Source organism: Rhinopithecus bieti, unplaced genomic scaffold (genome assembly GCF_001698545.2).
Source record: "Rhinopithecus bieti isolate Rb0 unplaced genomic scaffold, ASM169854v2 scaffold_2272, whole genome shotgun sequence".
Taxonomy (NCBI): domain Eukaryota; kingdom Metazoa; phylum Chordata; class Mammalia; order Primates; family Cercopithecidae; genus Rhinopithecus; species Rhinopithecus bieti.
In genome coordinates this window covers 1,656,728-1,676,382 of record NW_016804163.1, presented here as the reverse complement: position 1 = coordinate 1,676,382, position 19,655 = coordinate 1,656,728, and the positions used below count along the sequence as shown (strand labels likewise).

Sequence of the window (19,655 nt, the reverse complement as noted above, 5' to 3'; positions counted from 1 at the left end):
TATCCAAAGAGCAAAAACACTGATTACCCTCAAAATACCCTCAAAATAACAGAATGTTACATAAAATGTAACATGGAGAAAACAAAAATACTGCTCTTAGGACATGGATACATGATAGCACAAATGAAAATTAAATATATAATTTGGAGTTGAAAGTTGAATGAGTCACCCAGAAAGTAAACCACAAAGACAAGGATGTAATAAAAAAGGAATTTTCTTAAACATTAATTTAGCAATTAGTCCCCCAAATTAAGAGATCCTTAAAAAAGAAGTTTAAAAGCAAAAGAATTAGAAAACAAAATTCTTCCAAATGAAGGAATGAAGGTCATGATGGTTTAGATGAATATATCCATCCAAGTAAGTAGCATAATAATACCAAAAGACAGAGCAAAGTTCATTTCATTAAAGTTCATAACACTGGAATACAATAAATTGCCTGAAAGGAAGCAGTGATAAATAAATGAGCACATATAGATAATCAGAAATCAGAAAAATTATCAGAATTCGCAACTCCAGAAATTATAAAACAATGTAGGTAAATGTTTAAAATTCTGAAGAAAGTGATTTACCTCTTAGAATTCTACACATACTCAATTTACAATAATAATATAGATTAGAATAATTCATTAGAAGACCTATCAAATCTCCAAAAATTATCAACTGTTGTAACCTCTTTGCAGTTCACAAAATGACATAGGAAACATGAATTACGAAGTAGAACTAAATAGAAAAGACTTCAAGAGTATTTCCAGGATTATGATGAAAGTTGATGCCAGGTAAAAGATGTCTCAAAATAAAACAGAAGTGACACTCATATTATGTTCTGGGTATGTCAGTATTTCTAGGAAATGTGTACTTCTATTGAAATGTTCCAGATTAGTAACTACATTGAAAACTAAGCAAGAAACTATGAGGCACTTCATAACTTCAGGAAACGTAAAATTATAATGGCAAAATAAATGCAATTATAGTGTACCACATTGGTCACCTGTAAATATATATATATTTTTTTACAATGTTAAGATGGAATACCTGGCCAGGGGCAGTGGCTCACTCCTGTAATCCCAGAACTTTGGGAGAATATATAAAATATAAATAAAAGAAGAGTAAGTGAATTAACAAAGGCAAACAGCTTAGGACTGTGCTTATCTCACTAGACATTCTCAAAAATAATAGACGTTGTAATTAATGAAAAGATATATAATAGGACAAATAATACCATATATTATGTTCAGCCATGGTATGGAGATAATAGGCCTTCACATTAAAATAAGGGCGATGTTTTATAAATTACATACAACCATTAAATTTTCAGTAAATGCCACCTATTTATTTGGAAGATGAAGTATTTGGATATTAACAGCAACAAAAAAGTGATCTTGAACCTATTGTTGAACTCAATTTTAACATGGAAGAAATCTTCAATTGAACTTCCTTAAGTAGAAATCTAAATTATTTTATAAGCTTAAAAATATTCCTGATATATTGTGAAGATAATGAATCATTTTATATGTTCAATGTTTGTTTTTCAGAGTGAATACACTTTTTTTTCTGAGTCCATTGAAATTTTTGTTCTAGAAAAGATTTCATTAAATCTTGTCACTGACTGCATAGTAACCATTTTAATTGGTCAAAGGAATCCTTTACCATATACTTTCTACTGCCTTGCTTAATAATGCTGGTGTTTACTCCATGTATCTAGTATGACATTCACTCATTTCAATGGACCCCAGCAAAGTGGTTCTATACTCCTTTAATAACCTGCTCTCAGAAGCTAGTCATTTTCTTGACATTTAGAGTTCAAGCCTTTCTTTACTTATTTCAGTACCGATGACTTATAAGGCGATCCCACAATCCTGACCACTGCTTTTTTAGCTTCTAGGTCCTTAAATTTTTCAATACTCATTCTATATTTCCTCTTTTTATAGTTAAACATCTTGGCCCCCACAAAGGCTTTTCCTCATGTATGCTCTATCCATTAATCTAGGTTGAGTAGGAGCAGTTGTCATTTTAACCTACTCCTTTATTTGACACTAGGACTGCTGGCAAGAGAAGGAAGGAGATTCTTCCTTCTCCCATCGATTTTACTTTGTGGAGGTGAGAGAATGCGGAGCGCAGCAGTGAGGTGGAGCATTGAGGTAAAAGCAAGCATAATAGGAAGCTCAAAGGATATATGCCAGGTTCTAGACAAGAGCCACTTAAAATTTTCACTACAAATGATTTTGAATTCTGATCATACATAATTATTGAAAACTAAATTTCATATGACACTCAAGTGTGTAACTCTGACCTTTATCTAATCGTTTGGGAAATACTATACCATAAATGTTAAGAACCTTTCTGTAAAAAGGTCAGGTGAGCTGAAGAGTCTTATGTAATCGATCCATAGGCATTGACATTTGTTTTTGAATTTGGACAAATGTTCGTGTTGGACTTTGGCTCACTGACATATTTGAGTCATCGATCCTTTCAACTAACTCGCACTTGCAAAATGTTTTCCCACTCCTAGAAGAGAAAACGTAGGCTACGGATGTAAATCTTCACTCAAATGTACCTTTAATGCTGATGTCACAACTAACACAATATTTTTTTTTTCCCGCATCCTGAAGTTTTAACCTTACCAAGTAAATAAAAGCTTGAAACATCAAAATCAATACATATGTATAGCGTACAGTGGGAAAACATGTTTTATCTAGAACTTGTCCATCTGTGCCAGAGTATAAATAAAATACTGCAAGCAGGACCCTGGGACTGGTGGTGATATCTTGACACCCAAGGCATACATTCATATTTATGTTTAATAAATAGGTTTACTTTTTACTTATTTAGCACTCAGACACAGACAACTTTCTTAGGCAATCTGCTTTAGTTTATGGCACACGATCACCACTGGTTTCTACAAAGCCCTTCTCTTTGTACTCAATCATTCATTTTACATTTTCTGCATGTTTTTCCATACCATTTCCTACATAGGCTACTATTGCAATATGTTTTTCTTTATCTATGTTCTTTAAAACAGTATATTTCTAACTTTAATAAATGTTAAAATCAGCACTATCTTTTATCTTTTAAGGTTATTGTCTGTTGTAGGTATACTATTTCAACACATGGGGCAGTCATCATGATGCCTGTCTCAAATGTATTAACGTGCCTCTTCCTAGAATAATGGCATTTACCTACATAATCATAATGATCAAACTGAATAAATTAATAAATTATTGATATTATCAATAGCTAATTCATAAATTCTCTTTTTCCTAGAATGTCTTTTATAGGCATTATTGCAAAGCAGCCTCCAGTCTAGTTTTGTTAATGTGTCTGCTGTTATATCTTCCTAATTGCTTTTAGTTTAGAATAGATTCTCTCATTATTTCCCCCGAAAGTGGTGCTTTAAACAATGAGATAGGTTCAGTGATATAATATGCTATATTCTGTATTGGTCTAATTGATTGTTAATGGTATCCTTTATTCTTCTATGTTCTGTATTTCCTACAAACAAGAATTAAGTCTAGAGCAGGATTTCTCCCCCTTGACACTATTGACATATTGTGGGGTGCCGCCCTGTACATTGTAGGATGTTTAGCAGTACTCCTGGTTTTTACCCACCAGATGCCAGTAGTACTTCTTCAGATGTGACAACTAAAATCATCTTCAGACTTTGCTAAATGTCTCCTCAGGACAAAATCATCATGGTTGAGAACCACTGATTGACAGACTAGACTCAGGTTAACGGATTTTTAGTAAGGATAATATATAACATCTCCATGGATTTCCTAATGCTTCGTATTAAGAGAAACAATGCCATGTTGTTCAGCTATTACCCATGCTAAATAGAATCCCTTAGTTAAGGTGTGAACTGCCAGCTTTCTCCAATATCATACTCACTCTGAAATTGGAAGTCGTGTGTGGTAGAACACTTTGATTCCTGAATGTATCGTTTTCTCCAGAAACCCTTTATCTAATGATTCTGAAACCCACTGATGATCTTTATGTAAATTTATTATAATTGGTAGTTGCAAAAGTTATTCTATCCATTTACAGTTTTGAGCTACCATTTTCCTGCCCCTCCCAGTAGTTTTTCTTATTTTCTTTTTTTCTTTGACTCTTTTTCTCTCTTTAACATTATGGAATCATGAATTGATTTTCTTAGGGTGTTATAATGAATATTGTCTAGTATGGTCTGAACACTGTGTCCTTACATGGTCTTTCCTCTGTGCTCACTTGGAGAGAGGGATCTCTGGTGCATCTTCCTTTTCTTATAAGGACATCAGTTCCATTGGATTAAGGCCCCACCCTAATGAATCCTCTTAACCTTTATTATGTATTTATCATATTTATAGGACCGAATTCCAAATGCAATCACACTGAGGATAAGACTTCTAAACACAGATATTGGGGGGAACACAATTCAGTCCATAACAGTTGGGTAGGATTTTCCTCGGATAGCAAGAAAAAGTGGTAACAGGTGGGTTCTATGGGGGAAAGTGGAATAATAAATATTATGAGTTGTGTACTTAATATCTGAGTTGTAGTGTGCCCTCTTTTGTCGATACAGTGAAGGGACACTTTTAAAATTCAGGCTTTTGGGTAGGGGATGAAAAGAAATTTATCTTATGATTCTTTGATAATTCACTTAATAGCAACTTCTTGCTTTCCTACTGTCCCTTTCCAGGAAGTTTCTATATGACACCCCTGCTTTCCAAGATACCTCTTGCAATCTAGAGTGCTACCCATGACCTTGAAAAACCTGAAAACAATTACCCCTGGGCTTTCTAATCTCCTTTATTACATTTCTGATAGTAGCTTGTGTTCTGGCTCCCCAAGTCTGAGACCTGTTCTCAGTTATTTCCCTGCTTAAGGTGATGTGGCTACCTTTCCAGGACATCCAGCATAGTGTATGTTTTCTCTTCTGCACCATCCCTATCTGACTCTGCTCCCCTGTCGTCTCCAGAGAAAGCTCTGCCGCCCTCAGGCATTTATTGCACCTCCTACATATCAGTCAAGATTCTATAAGTCTAAGCCTCTTTATTATGTTGACAGGTTTGCAACTACCAGCGATTTTATTTTTTTCTCAGTTTTGATCTTTGGAGGTTGGGTTGAGAGATTGAGATTTAGTATGTGTTCATGTTTTAAACTATGGAATTTTCAAAGGATACTATTTTATAGCCATAGTCATCTATTTTTGTATTGATTACAAAAAATTACTTTAAGAAACTAATTTACTTGGATATTACAAAACAGACATCTAAATAAGTCTAGCAAATAAATACATTTAATGTAATTTAAGACTGAAAAATAAAAACATTGAAATCTTGAGGGATACTGCAAAGCTTAAAAATAGGTATAACATCAATATGTATATAAGGAAATAGCTGTGTCTGGCATTAGACAATGCCTCTCCTATCTCAATTACAGGGAATATAGTTAAGTCAGAACCCAGCTGCTACGTTCTGAAACCAGGAAATGAGATCTTGCTTTCCACAGGCTGCTCCCAGCCTAACACTGACCTCTGTGTTCCTGGGAGGTGTGATGTTCCTCTGGCTACTGATGTTGACTCAAACACCCCTTGAGGGTCTTGCATAACTTTGCTTAGACTGCACTGACGTCTCAGAGGCTCCAAAGCCGCCTCCCTTCTTTGCTGCTTCTCCCTCACTCAAAGCCAGTCTTGCATCACAGTTTGACTGCTCCCCACCTCTCTTGTCTTCCTCTCCATTTTTTCTCATAGGCATTCTCCCTAATAAACTTCTTACATTTCTACAATGAGTTGTAGAATTGCTTCTTGGAGTATCCAGAATAACAAAAATAACAAAGACAAAAAAGCAAATAAGCTAATATTCTACTTTAAAAGTTAAAAAAGTGGCAGAAGAAAAGTGTAGAAAGAAGAGAAGAATGACAATACTAGGAATTGATCAAATAATTTTTTAAAACTTTAATAGAGATAGCAAAGCCAGAAGTTAATTCTTTGGAAAAAATAACTAATTAATCAAGAAGCTATAATTAGAAGTTACTAGTAATAAAAGTAGACATAGTTTTGATAAGGCAGAGGTTTACAAATATAAGGAAACACCATGAAGAGACACTGCTAATAAAAATGAAACCTTACATGAAACAAATTATTGACCAGAAAAATATAGCTTACCCAACATGACACTTTAGAAATAGAAAGGCTGAATGGATTATAACAGCAAATAATTAAATTAAAATATAATAAACGAAAACTCTTCTTGCAATGAAACTCCAGTATCAGAAAAGTTTATGCACAAGCTGTACTATTTAGGATACATGATTCCAATTTTTAAGGACATCTTCCAGAGAAGAGAAAAGCAGAAAAACTTTCCAACTTTTTCCAATGTGTTAATTTAATTTTACTACTGCATCCAAAGAAAGATAATAGAAGAAAGGAAAATTACAGTTAATTTCACAGATAAATTTAGTAGCAAACACATTCATCAAGTGCAAGTAATATTAATTTAAATTTAGTAATTAAAAATTGCTTTGTCACAGTAGTGGAAGACATTATAGCATTAGAACATCTATTATGCAAATCATCACATTAAACAGACTAAAAGCAAAAATCAATGGCATGGTTATCTCAAATGTTATTTAAAAGGCATTTGCCAAAACTAAATTTATGCTTATAGGGAAAAACATTTTAACACAGTAGCAATCAAAGTGGACTGTTAAAATCTGATATCAAGTAGCAACATTTTAGAGCAAATATTTTACTTAATAATGATTGGAAGCATGCTATCAGTTTAATATTTTACTTCAGGTCCCAGCCACTTCCACAAAAGAAGACAAATAAATACAATTATAAGTGTTGGAAAGATACAAAATTACAATGATCAAAAATGATGTAATTATTTACAAAACACAAAATAATCTACAAGATATATTTTCTGAGAGTTTAGAGATATTGCTGGATATAAGACCAATTTTGTGTGTATACACCAGCAAAAATATGTGTATCTAGATATCTGTATCTATATATAATAAACACTAGTATTTGTCCAATGATAGATAAACTGAATAAATAATATGAGCCCAGAATCAAAGTTACATACTTATGGGCAGTTGATCTATCACCACAGTTGTCATTATAACTCAGTGATGAATAGAGAAGCCAATAAAAACTGCTGACTTTAAAGATGAATAAAAAAAGAATTAGCTTACCCAGTTATAAGAGTAATCCTTTTGTCTAGTTGATCAAATTTTAATGTCAATGCATATGTAGTTCTGGTTTAATTACAAAAAAGCTAATTGTTAGTCTTCATTTTTTTTTTTCAAAGAGTTCATCAATGTATCAGTTTTGGCAAATTCAACTTCCCCCTAAAAACCCAGATATTAGAACAGCAACATATATAAAACACAAAATGGTTATGCTAAATCATTCTTAGCACAGATACGGAATAAAAGATGATGATTTAGAAGGGGTGCTCATTAATACTCGGTCACAATTTTATTCTTTCTTTGTGCATCATTCTCCAGTTCTGATTCATTTTACCATCTCTTATCCCACTATTTTCCTCCTTTAAATTATATATAAACTTTTTTCTTCTTTACAACTCAATGCTAATAATTGAAACTAACTTGCTTTTTTTTCTGAACCATCAGAGTGTCTACAAATAATGCTTGTTAATTCTTTAGAGAAAACAAATATATGGATTAACACAAAGCATATTCTCGGTTGAGCAGAAAAGCTTGTTTTAGGCAGTGTCAGCAGGTTTCATGTTTCTCGGATACTGAGATCAATTGAAATCCTTGAGAATACCTGTTTGGCAACTGTGGGGCCAAGATAATTTGTCTACTTTTAAAATTACTTCTAGGAGAGATTTTGCAAATAGAGCGCTTACCTCCCATGTTTAATTACAATTCCCTTATAATACATTCATTTTTCTAATGCAGATCTTGTTAAGTATTGTGTGTTTGCATATTTCTTCCTAATAATAGAGCACGCTTGAGAGTGTAGTTTGTGCCTGGTAAAATTAAGTCCCATTATAGATGCTTTATATAAACCCATTGTTCCTATTATCCCTGGAATAAGATCTACATTTTACCAGCTTTATTGTGTTTCACTTCTCAAATTTGGTAAGTACTCATCCTGTAAAGTTTCACACTTCCTTGATTTTATAAGAAATCCGTGGTAGCATGTCAGTGTTTGGCATGGGAGTGAAAGAAGGGCATCTTTTTTCTGTTTTGGTTTTAAATCAAGGCTTTTCTCTAGTTGGGCTTGAATGCTTTCATGAAGCATTTCTCATTTTGCAGGGATAACAGTAACATGTTTATTTTTATGTTTAGTTTTCATAGTTCCTAAGTTCTGTATAGATGATTATTACTTCTAATTGAGACGGGGAAAGTATTAATTCTATAAGATCATTAAGAACTTTTGAGGCAGTGCACGGTTGTTGTGAAATCCAGGGCCCAAAGCATCCCCTTAAGAGATTTTACTTGTGAGGTTTGTAAGTTTTCTCTACCAGAACATAATCAAAGTATTTACAAATGTATTTTCACTTGTCATTCTACTATGTACTGACTTATTTAGAAATAGATGCATTAAAAAATGCTTACATTGCTTTTGATTCATGTTTAATCTGAAATTGCATTTTGGCCACTCTCTTCTTTTATATTTAACTTTGGCACACATTTTGTTTCAAACTAGTGAGGCAATTTTTACTTTTAGAAATTCTCCAAGTATTTTAAATAAAAAGAAAGCAACTAAAATATGTATGACATTACATATCACTAAAATCATTTATTGTACTGTTGACTCTTGGTCAAAAAGAGACTGAGCTATCCCTAGGCTATGTTTAACTATGGACAGATTGGAAGTAGACTTTCATTTAGGAAGGGATTCCTCCAATTCTTATTTGTGATTCTAAGACATAGAGGAAGACTGGTAAAGGATACAAGGGGTGACATTGATAATATGGACTCAGTTAAAATGGAGTTGCCAGACTTTTAAATGTGATTCTACAGAAATTGCCTCCGTGAATTAATTTGCCTTAGACAGAGACAGAGCAAAGAGGGAAAAAAAACCCTAAAAGATATAAAACCAAAACAAAATCATAAATGAAACCTTTGCTATAATGCAATATAGGATTCAGAATCTGGTAGTTGCTATTGCAAGTGGATATGTGGTCCTGTTTACTGGTGTCTGAGCTCAGAAATAGAACTAGAGAGGATCTTTAGGTGAACCATGGCTTGGACTCCTTGCCCAACTGGAAAATGTCTTCTACTCTTGGAACCCCAGCTCCCTCATGCATAGCACAGCCAAATGATTTGTGGAATCATTGTAAGAATAGGAAATAATCTATATGACTGTTTACCCGGGATACCTTAGGGCCTCAATAAAGGGTGATAATTTCTTACTGCTAGGAAACAGAAATGCTTTCTGTCATTTCCTTCTTTCCTCCAAAATCACAGTATATATAATGAGGTTTTATGGCTAACTTGTCTGAAATCAAAATTCGGAATATTTGCAAATCGATTACTGGAACATCCACATTGGTGTTAGGTGACTCTTTGCTGGCCTGCCAGGTGGCATATAGTGCATTCTTTTGGGAGTTTTCTCAGCTGATTAGGGCCATTTAAAAGTGATTGTCATCTTGATAAAACTTAAGGAAAAGTTAATACACTATTTTGTATTTGAAGTGGCTGTTGATGTTTTCTTCTTTAGAGAATAAACTTATGACTTTAGACATTTTTGACTTGAATTTGGAAGTTAATAAATATTTTCCCTAAATGATTTCATTTCTCCCTTACAACATTAGGTTGTAGGAAAAAGTTTTCTTATGTTTTAAAGAACAAAAGTTGAGGCAATCAGTCTAAAAGGAGAATTGGGACTGATCTGTTGGTTATTTTATTAAAAATCATCTCTGCCTCACTGTGTTCACTACTATAAAATGTAAAGCAGCTCTGACAATAGCAGTAAGAGCTCAGAGTCAATGTACTGAGAAATCCTTTTCATGTTAGGTCATGGTAAGTCAAGTAACTGGATTTGCCTAGAGTGCTGTCTTAATTTTGCTTTGTGTCTAATTGTTGTCATTGAAATACAGAAAGGATTTTTCCTGGAGACTATCATTATCTGCTTTCTCTCTCACTTAACAGTTTTTTATGGAGCACACAACAGTGTGTGTCTGGTGCTGGGTTTATGAGAAAAATGACGTAGTCCTGGTTTCATAAAGCTTGTATTCCAGTTGTTAATGATTACAATTTTAGGTATATTTTCAACAATATCAAGCGGTGACAGTTGAAGAATGAGTAAATAGCTATGTTTACAAAATGATCCAACATTTTATCCTTAGGAATGATCACAATACTACAGTTTTTACAAGCAACTCAAGTGATTGTGATATTCATACTTATTTTTCAGAACCAGTCCGTGTTTGCTCAATTTCCTTTTATACCATGTCCTCCCCAAATCCTAGCTTTCCATAACTGGACAGACTCCTCTTGGTCTTGCAGTGTTCAAACATATTTCCTGCTTCCTGTGCTTGGTATACTCTGGGCTTGGCTGTGCTTTTCCGCCTTGTTAAACTTCAAGTTGTAGCTTAAATATCATTTCCTCGAACAACCTTCTCCTTTTACCTGATTTATTGCAAGCCGTTCTGTGATACTCAATTTTTTTCCTTTGTAAAAAGATGCCCAATTTTACTCATATTCTCTTTGTATTTTTAATGTCATATATTCAGTTCCTCTTTGTTTCTTGATACATAAATATGCTCAATAAATATTCATTCAGTAAATATAGTGTTGGATATTTATGTACTTTTTCTCAGTGTTTAATAAGAAATTGATGTCATTAAGTGAACAAATATTTTAGTACTTACTCTACAAAGAATGTACTTTTACGTTAAAATTTTCAGAAAACATGTTTCAGTAATTTCTGCGTTATCTGAAATTCATTTAACGCTAGAACACACTAATGGTTAAAATTCACAGTTGAGTTAGAATTAAAGTATTTTAGGAGTTTCTCTTCATTGTCAGAAGCAAAGCAATGGAATTCTATTTCCATTTGATAAAATTATTGTAATTTTTTATGATAAACTCTGAGAGCTTAAAATATTACTTGATTTTTTATTTATCATTTTAAGTTACATGCAATTAAATGCTTTTTAAATTAGTGGATTTTCATATGATTCTTGGAAAAGAATGATGTGATAAGAAACAGTTTTACAAAATAAAACTAAAACTGCTAATATTTTTATAAACTTTTTACTTTTTAATATATGCTATACACATATATTTATCAAATAATTTGTATGTTTTGATAAATCTGTAAATAGTAAAACATCAGAAGGCATTATTTAAGCTTTGTTGTTGCTACTGCTAAAATCATTACTTTAAAAAAAATCTTAAGAGTTAAAATTTGTTCATTCAGACCATGTATTACTTATTTAAAACCTTGGTTCTACTTGTTATCTGTTATTTAATGTTAAATCAATTGATTTAATTTTAACATTTAAAAGAATCCTACAAGTTTACAAAGACTTGACACAGCATATCTGTCCTTGCCCAAAAATACATTTGCTCTCCTTATATTAATTTTTCATCACTAAGTTGCTGCCTTTTGTGGCAACTTTATTATTTTTATTCTGACAAGTGAGGCAACAATAGAAACTTTAAGTATTAATCTTAACAATGAAAGTAATGTAATGTACTAAATTAAATTGTGATTTAATATTTTCACCTCATATTCCCAAACAAGCATCCCAAATGTCAAACTACATCATCTAAAATTTGACTCTTAGTTTATTATACATAATAGGTAAATGTGCCAAGAATGTAATTTTGGTTTCCTACATTTTAGAAGCCAGAGCATCTCTTAGATTTGGGAACAGAACATTTTCTACAATAATGGTGCAATTATATATATATGAAAAGCAGTTTTAGGCTTTTATATCATAATTTATTATGATATTATAAAGGATATTATTGAAATGTAACATTTTTCTAAATGTTGACTAAGTTGATGGGTTTTTAGAATTTAACATGTCATAGCAACAGATTTTATAACAGTATGATAATTATAAAGTATGCTGCAATCAAGCCATTATAATTAACAATGTAAAAACAAGTAATTTAGAATGTTTATCCTTTTGAGATATTTTTAAAATGCCTCGTACTTTAATCATCCTAAATAGTTTGCAAGGAATTTTGAGTAGTTGACCCTCTTCTGTCCACACAATACCATAAATATGGTATTTGTGGTATTGTATTTATGGTATTATATGTATGGTACCATACTAATTTTACTAGTGAGAAAACTTAATAAGACAATAAATGTCTTGTCCAGAATTAGACAATGAGTAAGTGGTGGAACCAGGATGAGATTCTAATAGATTTTCTACTGTAAAGAGTTACTCTGCTGTATAGATTTATGCAATAAATTAAATTGGTGTCCATATGCCCAAATCTATGACAGAAATATACATTTTTAAAAAAAATTTATATTACCACAGTGTTTCTCCTTTAAGTATTACACTGCTAGACAAAGTGCTTTCTAATTACTTTGATTAATTTCACTTCTCACAAACCTCATCAGATTAGATAAATTGTCCACATTGGGGTAGATGAAGTTATCTGACTAAGCTTATCCAGAGGATAAATCATGAAGTCAGATTAGAATGCATAGCTCAGGACTATAATTTCCAGCAAAAAAAGCTAGTATTCACTTCTACTTACAATGTCCACAAAAAAAAGTTATAGCAGATAAATATAATTGCACCTCATCATAATGAGCACTTAGATGTAATAAAACTGCAGAAAATAAATACATTTGATATTGCCTCTTTAAAACATAAAAACACTAAAATAATAAAAACCAAAGGAGATATTAAAATTATCTTAAATCAGACTTTCTAAAGTAGGCTTCTGGTCGTTGATGGTTATAAAAATCTCCTCATGTTGATATACCATGCAGCCTTGGTTGAGAACCATGGGAAGAGGGCAGAGGTAAACAAAACTTTAGTGTAAAGGACCACAAAATAACTATTTAGGGCTTTACTACCTATATGGTCTCTCTCCCAACAGTTTAACTTAGCCTTTGTGTATGAAGGCAGTCATAGGCAAAGTGTGAAGCACGGCTGTGTCCCAATATGATTTTGTTTGTTTGTGGTATTGTTTCAATTTTATATAACTTTACATTGAAAATATTTTAATGTAAAATTTTAAAATACAAAATTATAAAGCATATATATGTATTTCAATATAAAATTAAATTACTTTTCTTTCTTCATTTTTTTTTTTTTTTGAGACGGAGTCTTGCTCTGTCGCCCAGGCTGGGCGCGATCTCAGCTCACTGCAAGCTCCGCCTCCCGAGTAGCTGGGACTACAGGCGCCCACCACCACGCCAGGCTAATTTTTTGTATTTTTAGTAGAGATGAAGTTTCACCGTGTTAGCCAGGATGGTCTCCATCTCCTGACCTCGTGATCCGCCCGCCTCGGCCTCCCAAAGTGCTGGGATCACAGGCGTGAGCCACTGCGCCCGGTCAAAATGAAATTACCTTTGCATTACCTTTTGGCAACTGCGAATGTTGCATAGATGAATGGATGGATGGATGGATGGATGGATGGATGGATGGATGGATGGATAGATAGATAGATAGATAGATAGATCCATATAGCATCTATCTATTCCCTAGATAAATGAGTGAATGAATAAGTGAAATACATCCAATCAAAATTGCTCACAAAATGGTTTGTCTTCTCCACTAAGAATGTTCATCAGTTGAGAGTGGAGATTAATGTGTTCCCAAGAGCAGCAGTTTTTCACTTGACACATGTATTTGAAAAATATGGTCCATATGGCTGTAGAGATAGTTACATGAACCAAGAGGAAAAGTCTGTTTATCTACGGTTTGGCCTGATCTTCAGACTTTTGTATTTTTCTCATGTTTTCAAACAAATAGAATTTTCTTTTTAAAATTATATCAATGGACATATCCACAAACCTTTCTTAATGGGAGTCTGTTTGTCGGTGGCGTTACCTTTTGGCAATTGCAAATGCTGCATGCTGCTTTCTTGTGTTTTCTGTGTGTAGCTGGAGAGAATGCAAGCTGAAAACACCTCGGAGTGGGACAAGAGGGAAATACTTGAAACAGAAAAGCAGGGACTGGAGAGAGAAAATAGAAGGCTGAAGATCCAGGTGAAAGAAATGGAAGAGCTCTTGGATAAGAAAATTAGATTAAGTGCAAACTCTCAAAGTCCTGATTTCAAGATGTCACAAATTGACCTGCAAGGAAAAAACCAGGTATGGGTGCTCCTTGGAGCAAATTCTCACTGTCTAATCTCACCCTGATGCCTATGCAGAGTCTGTCTTCACTCGTACACGCCTCCACATTTGGCTATTTCCTTTTGTGCTAGCTAATACCTGATATCCCTTGCTCTTTTGCCCACTAGGATGTAAAATAATGTTGTTCATGCATCTGAAACAAAGTGTGTCAAATGTTAAAATATGACAAATCTTCAGACAGTTTCGAGATTTCCAAAAGGAAGAAGAAAAATGAAGTAAGAAATAGACCTTTCTGGTTTTTTGTTTCTTATTAAAGCTTTGTCTCAGTATTTTCTAAGCTGTTGATCTTATTTCCAGTAAAGATTTTTTCATTAATTCAAGAAACTGTACAATAAGCACTTGGTGGCAGCTATGGTAAGTTCTGCATAAACATTTAAATTTAGCTGAAACTCACTGTTTTCTGGTTCTTTTTTTGTCAGTTTCAGAATGATTATTTTTGAGCTAATTAAATGCATAATTTTCAAATAATTTTCCAGCCTATGGTATAAATCTTAAAACCAGAATAACATTCCTAATTTGAATTTGAGAAATTAAATTTTGGATGTGTTTTATCCCCAAGCCAATAGATATAGTTTGTGCTATAGGTGGACATTTTTTTGAAAGTTTACAGATTTTAAATGTGTTTTAATGACAGTCTTATAGTTTTAATGTGGGTTTGTGTCAATATGCTGCAAATTTTATTTACCTTGTTTCTATTTTTCAATTGCATATAGCATCTTAATGCACAATTCTATTTCTCACTCAATTCCTGTAACAGTTTGGGTGAATTTGATAAGTTCATAGTTTTGAGATATGTGAGTCATTCATACTCATATAAGCTCTAAAAGCTACATGGCCAGAAAAATTGAATTCCGTATTGTTTCGTCATTCTTTCATGAATCTAGGGATTTATTGCAAATGCAAGATTAAATTGTATTAGTGTTTCATGACCTAGCAATGCAAATATCTAAAGTTAAATGTTATAGTCCGTGACCATAATTTTCTATTGTACTGATTCATAAACTATCTATAATAATGTATTTGATTCTGACATATGTACAGTGATAAATCTGTAGACATCTTTTTTGGACATCTCTACTCTAAAAAGCGCAGAATCATCTCAATTATGGACTGTGGATTGATTACAGAAATACTTTTTATTTGATTTATTTAAACAAGACAAACATTTATTTGTATTATTCTGTGTCAGTCACTGTTCTATATGCAGATAATGAGAATATTAATTAATGAATCATTATCCCCACCCAGCATGGGCTTAGAGTCTATACAGGGAGTCATACACACAAATTTTTATAAATAAAACATTATAATGACTGCTAAGAATGAAGTGGTGGGGGACACAGATTAAGAAGCAATTGATTATGTATTTAATTTTGGCATCTTTCTAGTTGTACCAAAATGTCATAATATAAAGTGTGTCTTTCAGGAAAAATTGAGGCCTGTTTGGAGCTGGCATTGTCGTAACCTGTCATCAGGGCACACCGATTCCAGACCTGGTCTCTTTGACAACAGTGTAGTTATTTGGGCTAGGACTAAGCAGAACTTGGAAACTGGGAGGATCCTCGAAGGTCTAAGTCAGTGGGTATGCTGATCACTTAGAAGATTGTAGGATTTTTTAAGTGTAGATCATTTTGATGGTGGGAGTGGCACTGGTGATTTTTACCCTCTTCGTTATAAATTCAGACTATCTGCTGGAACTAAAATAATCACTTATTTTGGAACAGTAGCATGCCAAATTCTTAGTGTAACAGGGACTTCCCCAGAAGCTCAAAATGTCAAGATTATGATGTCCTCAAATGTCAAATGAATCAGAGCTGTATACAGAATATGCCAAGGTTCAGGGAATAATGTAGATTTTATCATAGCACAAAACCATACTGTAGTTTTAACACTATTTCAATAAGAATTAATTTATATGTATATAAGTACCATGGATGAATACCATGGCGCTATGTGCATGTGTGTGTGTGTGTGTATATATATATACACCATGTATGAGTACTATGTCTATATATGTATAGAAGTTCCATACATGAGTGAAGCGGTGAAAGAAGGTGCTAGCATGTAAAGGACACTAGTGCAAACACTACATGAATCTTAGTCTCTAAAAGAAATATAAGATCTCTTACTACATGACATTTGCATTTAAATCACATTTACCAAAGGTTTGTGGCAGGCATAAAGCTACCTGCTACTCATTAAGAACCCCACATAAATTTAAAAAAAAAATGTTGGGTTTTAATATTCTTATTGTTCAATACAATTTTGTAAGTCCTTATTAATTGAAAAGGTATGACTTTTCACAGGGCTTTATATTTGATTTTTTTTGTTTCAGTGGTATAGGGAATACATTTTAAAGAAAATGCCTTCCAGTTTTAAATTGCACTATTAATTCGAAGAAAAATAGTTTTCTTTACATGAGTAATCTTATCACATAAATCTCCATTGAGTCGTTGCTTTTATATACTATGTTTAAGTATATGTGTATATCATCCTTTTACAACTTAAAAAATGCGATAATACACTTGAACTTTTAATGGATAGACTAGAAAATTACTACTCTGGTAGTAACTATTTTTAAAGCATAAACCAATGTAGTAGACTTTTCTAGAACAACCATTGCATGAAGATCTTTCAATGTGCTGATGCTCTTGGAAATAGTGGCACTGTTCCATGGTCCCTGGCATCAGCATAATTGACAAAACGACACCAGACAACAAACTTCGGTGGCAGTATCGAGTGCTCTTCTCGGCATGAAGTCTGCATTATAAATGATGGCAAAGATGTTTAAGACCTAGATTTGTAAAAACATAAGTAAATCCAAGAGTATGCTCTAAGGAAGAGAAATGCAGCTACATTTGAAAGTCTGATTTCACAGACAATAGTAAATTATGTTAGTGATGTTTGATCATTAGAATGTACATTTCCATCCAACATTTAAAAAATCCATCTGTCCTTATTGGACTAACTGATATGACTTAAAGTTTTTTTAAAAAACGTCTTCAATACACTCAGAAAATGTGAATTCAATAATTTGAGCTATTTGTCAGAAATTTTTCTTAGTTTTCTTTCACAAGATCAAGGTAGCTAAAACATTTAAGTATATTAAAATTATAGTAACATCAAAATGGGGTGTGCATGTCACACTGTGTTCAAAAGCTCTTGCTTTTTGAATCTCCATGTTTATAATATATATTAGTACAATAGCATATCTATAGAACATAAATAAGTTAACATATATAAAGGGTGAAAGTTGGTAAGCTCATAACTTTATATGAACATAAAAAGAACATGTATCAACTATTGTATTTGTCTCATTAGTTAATGAAGAAACCAGTAAGTTATTACAGCCAGTTCAAACGAAAATCTAAGTGTCATACAACTAGGCACCCAATAATGCCAAAATGAATGTGTTTAATGGATGCAAGAGCTGCTCTTCCATCGTGGGTGGGGAAGTAAATTGCACTGTCACAAAATAATGTTGTCCTACACGTTTATGGACAAGAATCAGTTGCATGGCCATGGATCATCTATAAATTACAGGGTTTTGTGTAAAATATCTTAATGATATCAATGTTGCAGGACATTATAGAATCAGAAAACCTTACCTGAGGAATGCGTGAGACACAACTTCCAGGAATCTTTGTTGATCATTGCAAAGACTTTCGCAATTTTCTCTGGCAATATAAGTTACTTGATGTGCGTGTGTAGTAAGTCTATATATGAGTACATCAGCAAACACATGGGGAGTGTTATTTTAGACTAGGGATGAACAAACTTTTTTTGTAAAGATCAAGATGGTAAATATATTATTTAAGTAAACCACATAAGTCTCTGTGGCATATCCTTTTGAAAAATTATAAGCCTTCAAAACCATAGAGAATATTTCATGGGTGGCACACAAACCGGTCTGGAGCCAGATTTGGTTCATAGGTCATGGCTTGTTGCCTCCTGCTATAACCCAGGGGCCTCTGGCTTACAGAAGGGGCCAAGAAGGCAAATGTGACAGAGTTAGGTTCAGGGTGAAAAAACAAAACAGTACCTCTCCCTAGCTGGAAAGCAGTGCTTGCCTGGAAGGCATTCATATTCAAAATACTAGAAATATTGTTCTGGCCACACAAAACCCTCTGGGGTAGATTTTCCACTTGGGTTAGTAACCTGGTCTAGACAGTCTACATTGAGCCATGGCAATCATTTTAAAACTGTCAGTCGAGGATCGCTGCCTCTATTTCTCAGCAAGATTTCAATTATCATACTGGTGTCTCTTGCTTGTCCTAGTTCCCTTTGTGGAACCAATTTTGTCTTACTGATTTCAGGAAATGCATTGCCACCTCCTGTGTATATAGCAGGTGTACAACAAAGACTTGCTGAATGAAAATAAGTTGATGAACCATGACACATACATTTTTAACATGAAATATGTAGATGCTTATGCTATACTTATGCTGAGTATTTCAGCATAGTTTGAGAACATAACTGGTAAGTCTTCAGAATGTAGCTGATCAGAAGACATTTTTCCAAATGACTTATTTGTAATTTGGAAAAAAAATCTGAACATTTCCCAACATTGCTATTCAAAAACTAGAGAAATTATGGTTTGAAAATACAGATAGTTAAGAAATTAACATTAGAAATTTTGGGAAGCCAACCTGCTAGTCACTGATTTTAACTGATATTAATATTTATGCTTAGCTTTAATGGAGACACATACATATTAAAATAACAATTTAAAAGCTATTAAATAAAACAGAAATGACATTAAAAGCATGAATTTATAGAAATTAAAACAAACATTCTGGTGTTATGTAATAGTCCTATTTGGAAATTATGTATTATGTCATCATCTATTTAGAAAAAACAAACAAAAAAAAAAAACCTTTAGATTTTATTAAAGTTAAAAAATTGTATACGATGCTGCCATGGTATATATCTAAGGATAAGTTTCTAAAACTAGCCACAATATTTTATTATTATACTATTTGAAAGATGGCTGGGCACGGTGGCTCACATCTGTAATGCCAGCACTTTGGTAGGCCAAAGTGGGAGGACCACATGAGTTCAGGAGTTTGAGACCAGCTTGATCAACATGGTGAAACCCTGTCTCTTCTAAAAATACAAAAATTCATTGGGCTTCTTGGTGGCGCAAGCCTGCAATCTCAACTACTTGGGAGGCTGAGGCAGGAGAATGGCTTGAGCCCAGGAGGCAGCAGTTGCAGTGAGCCGAGATGGCACCACTGCATTCCAGCCTGGGTGACAGAGACTCTGTCTCAATAGAAAGAAATAAAGAGAAATAAAGAAAGAGAGAAAGAGAGAGAGAGAGAGAGAGAGAGAGAGAGAGAGAGAGAGAGAAGGAAGGAAGGAA

General features: G+C 33.4%; 1 protein-coding gene across 2 annotated transcripts in view; it reads left to right on the top strand.

Annotated features, from left to right (window-relative positions):
- The window catches only part of CCDC102B (coiled-coil domain containing 102B), a 355,558-nt gene that overhangs the window by 172,997 nt on the left and 162,906 nt on the right, over positions 1–19,655 (top strand). For both annotated transcript variants that reach the window (XM_017867082.1, XM_017867080.1), the window contains one exon: positions 14,042–14,251. In XM_017867082.1, coding sequence (XP_017722571.1) covers positions 14,042–14,251 — 210 coding nt within the window. The remainder of the gene's footprint in view (positions 1–14,041; positions 14,252–19,655) is intronic.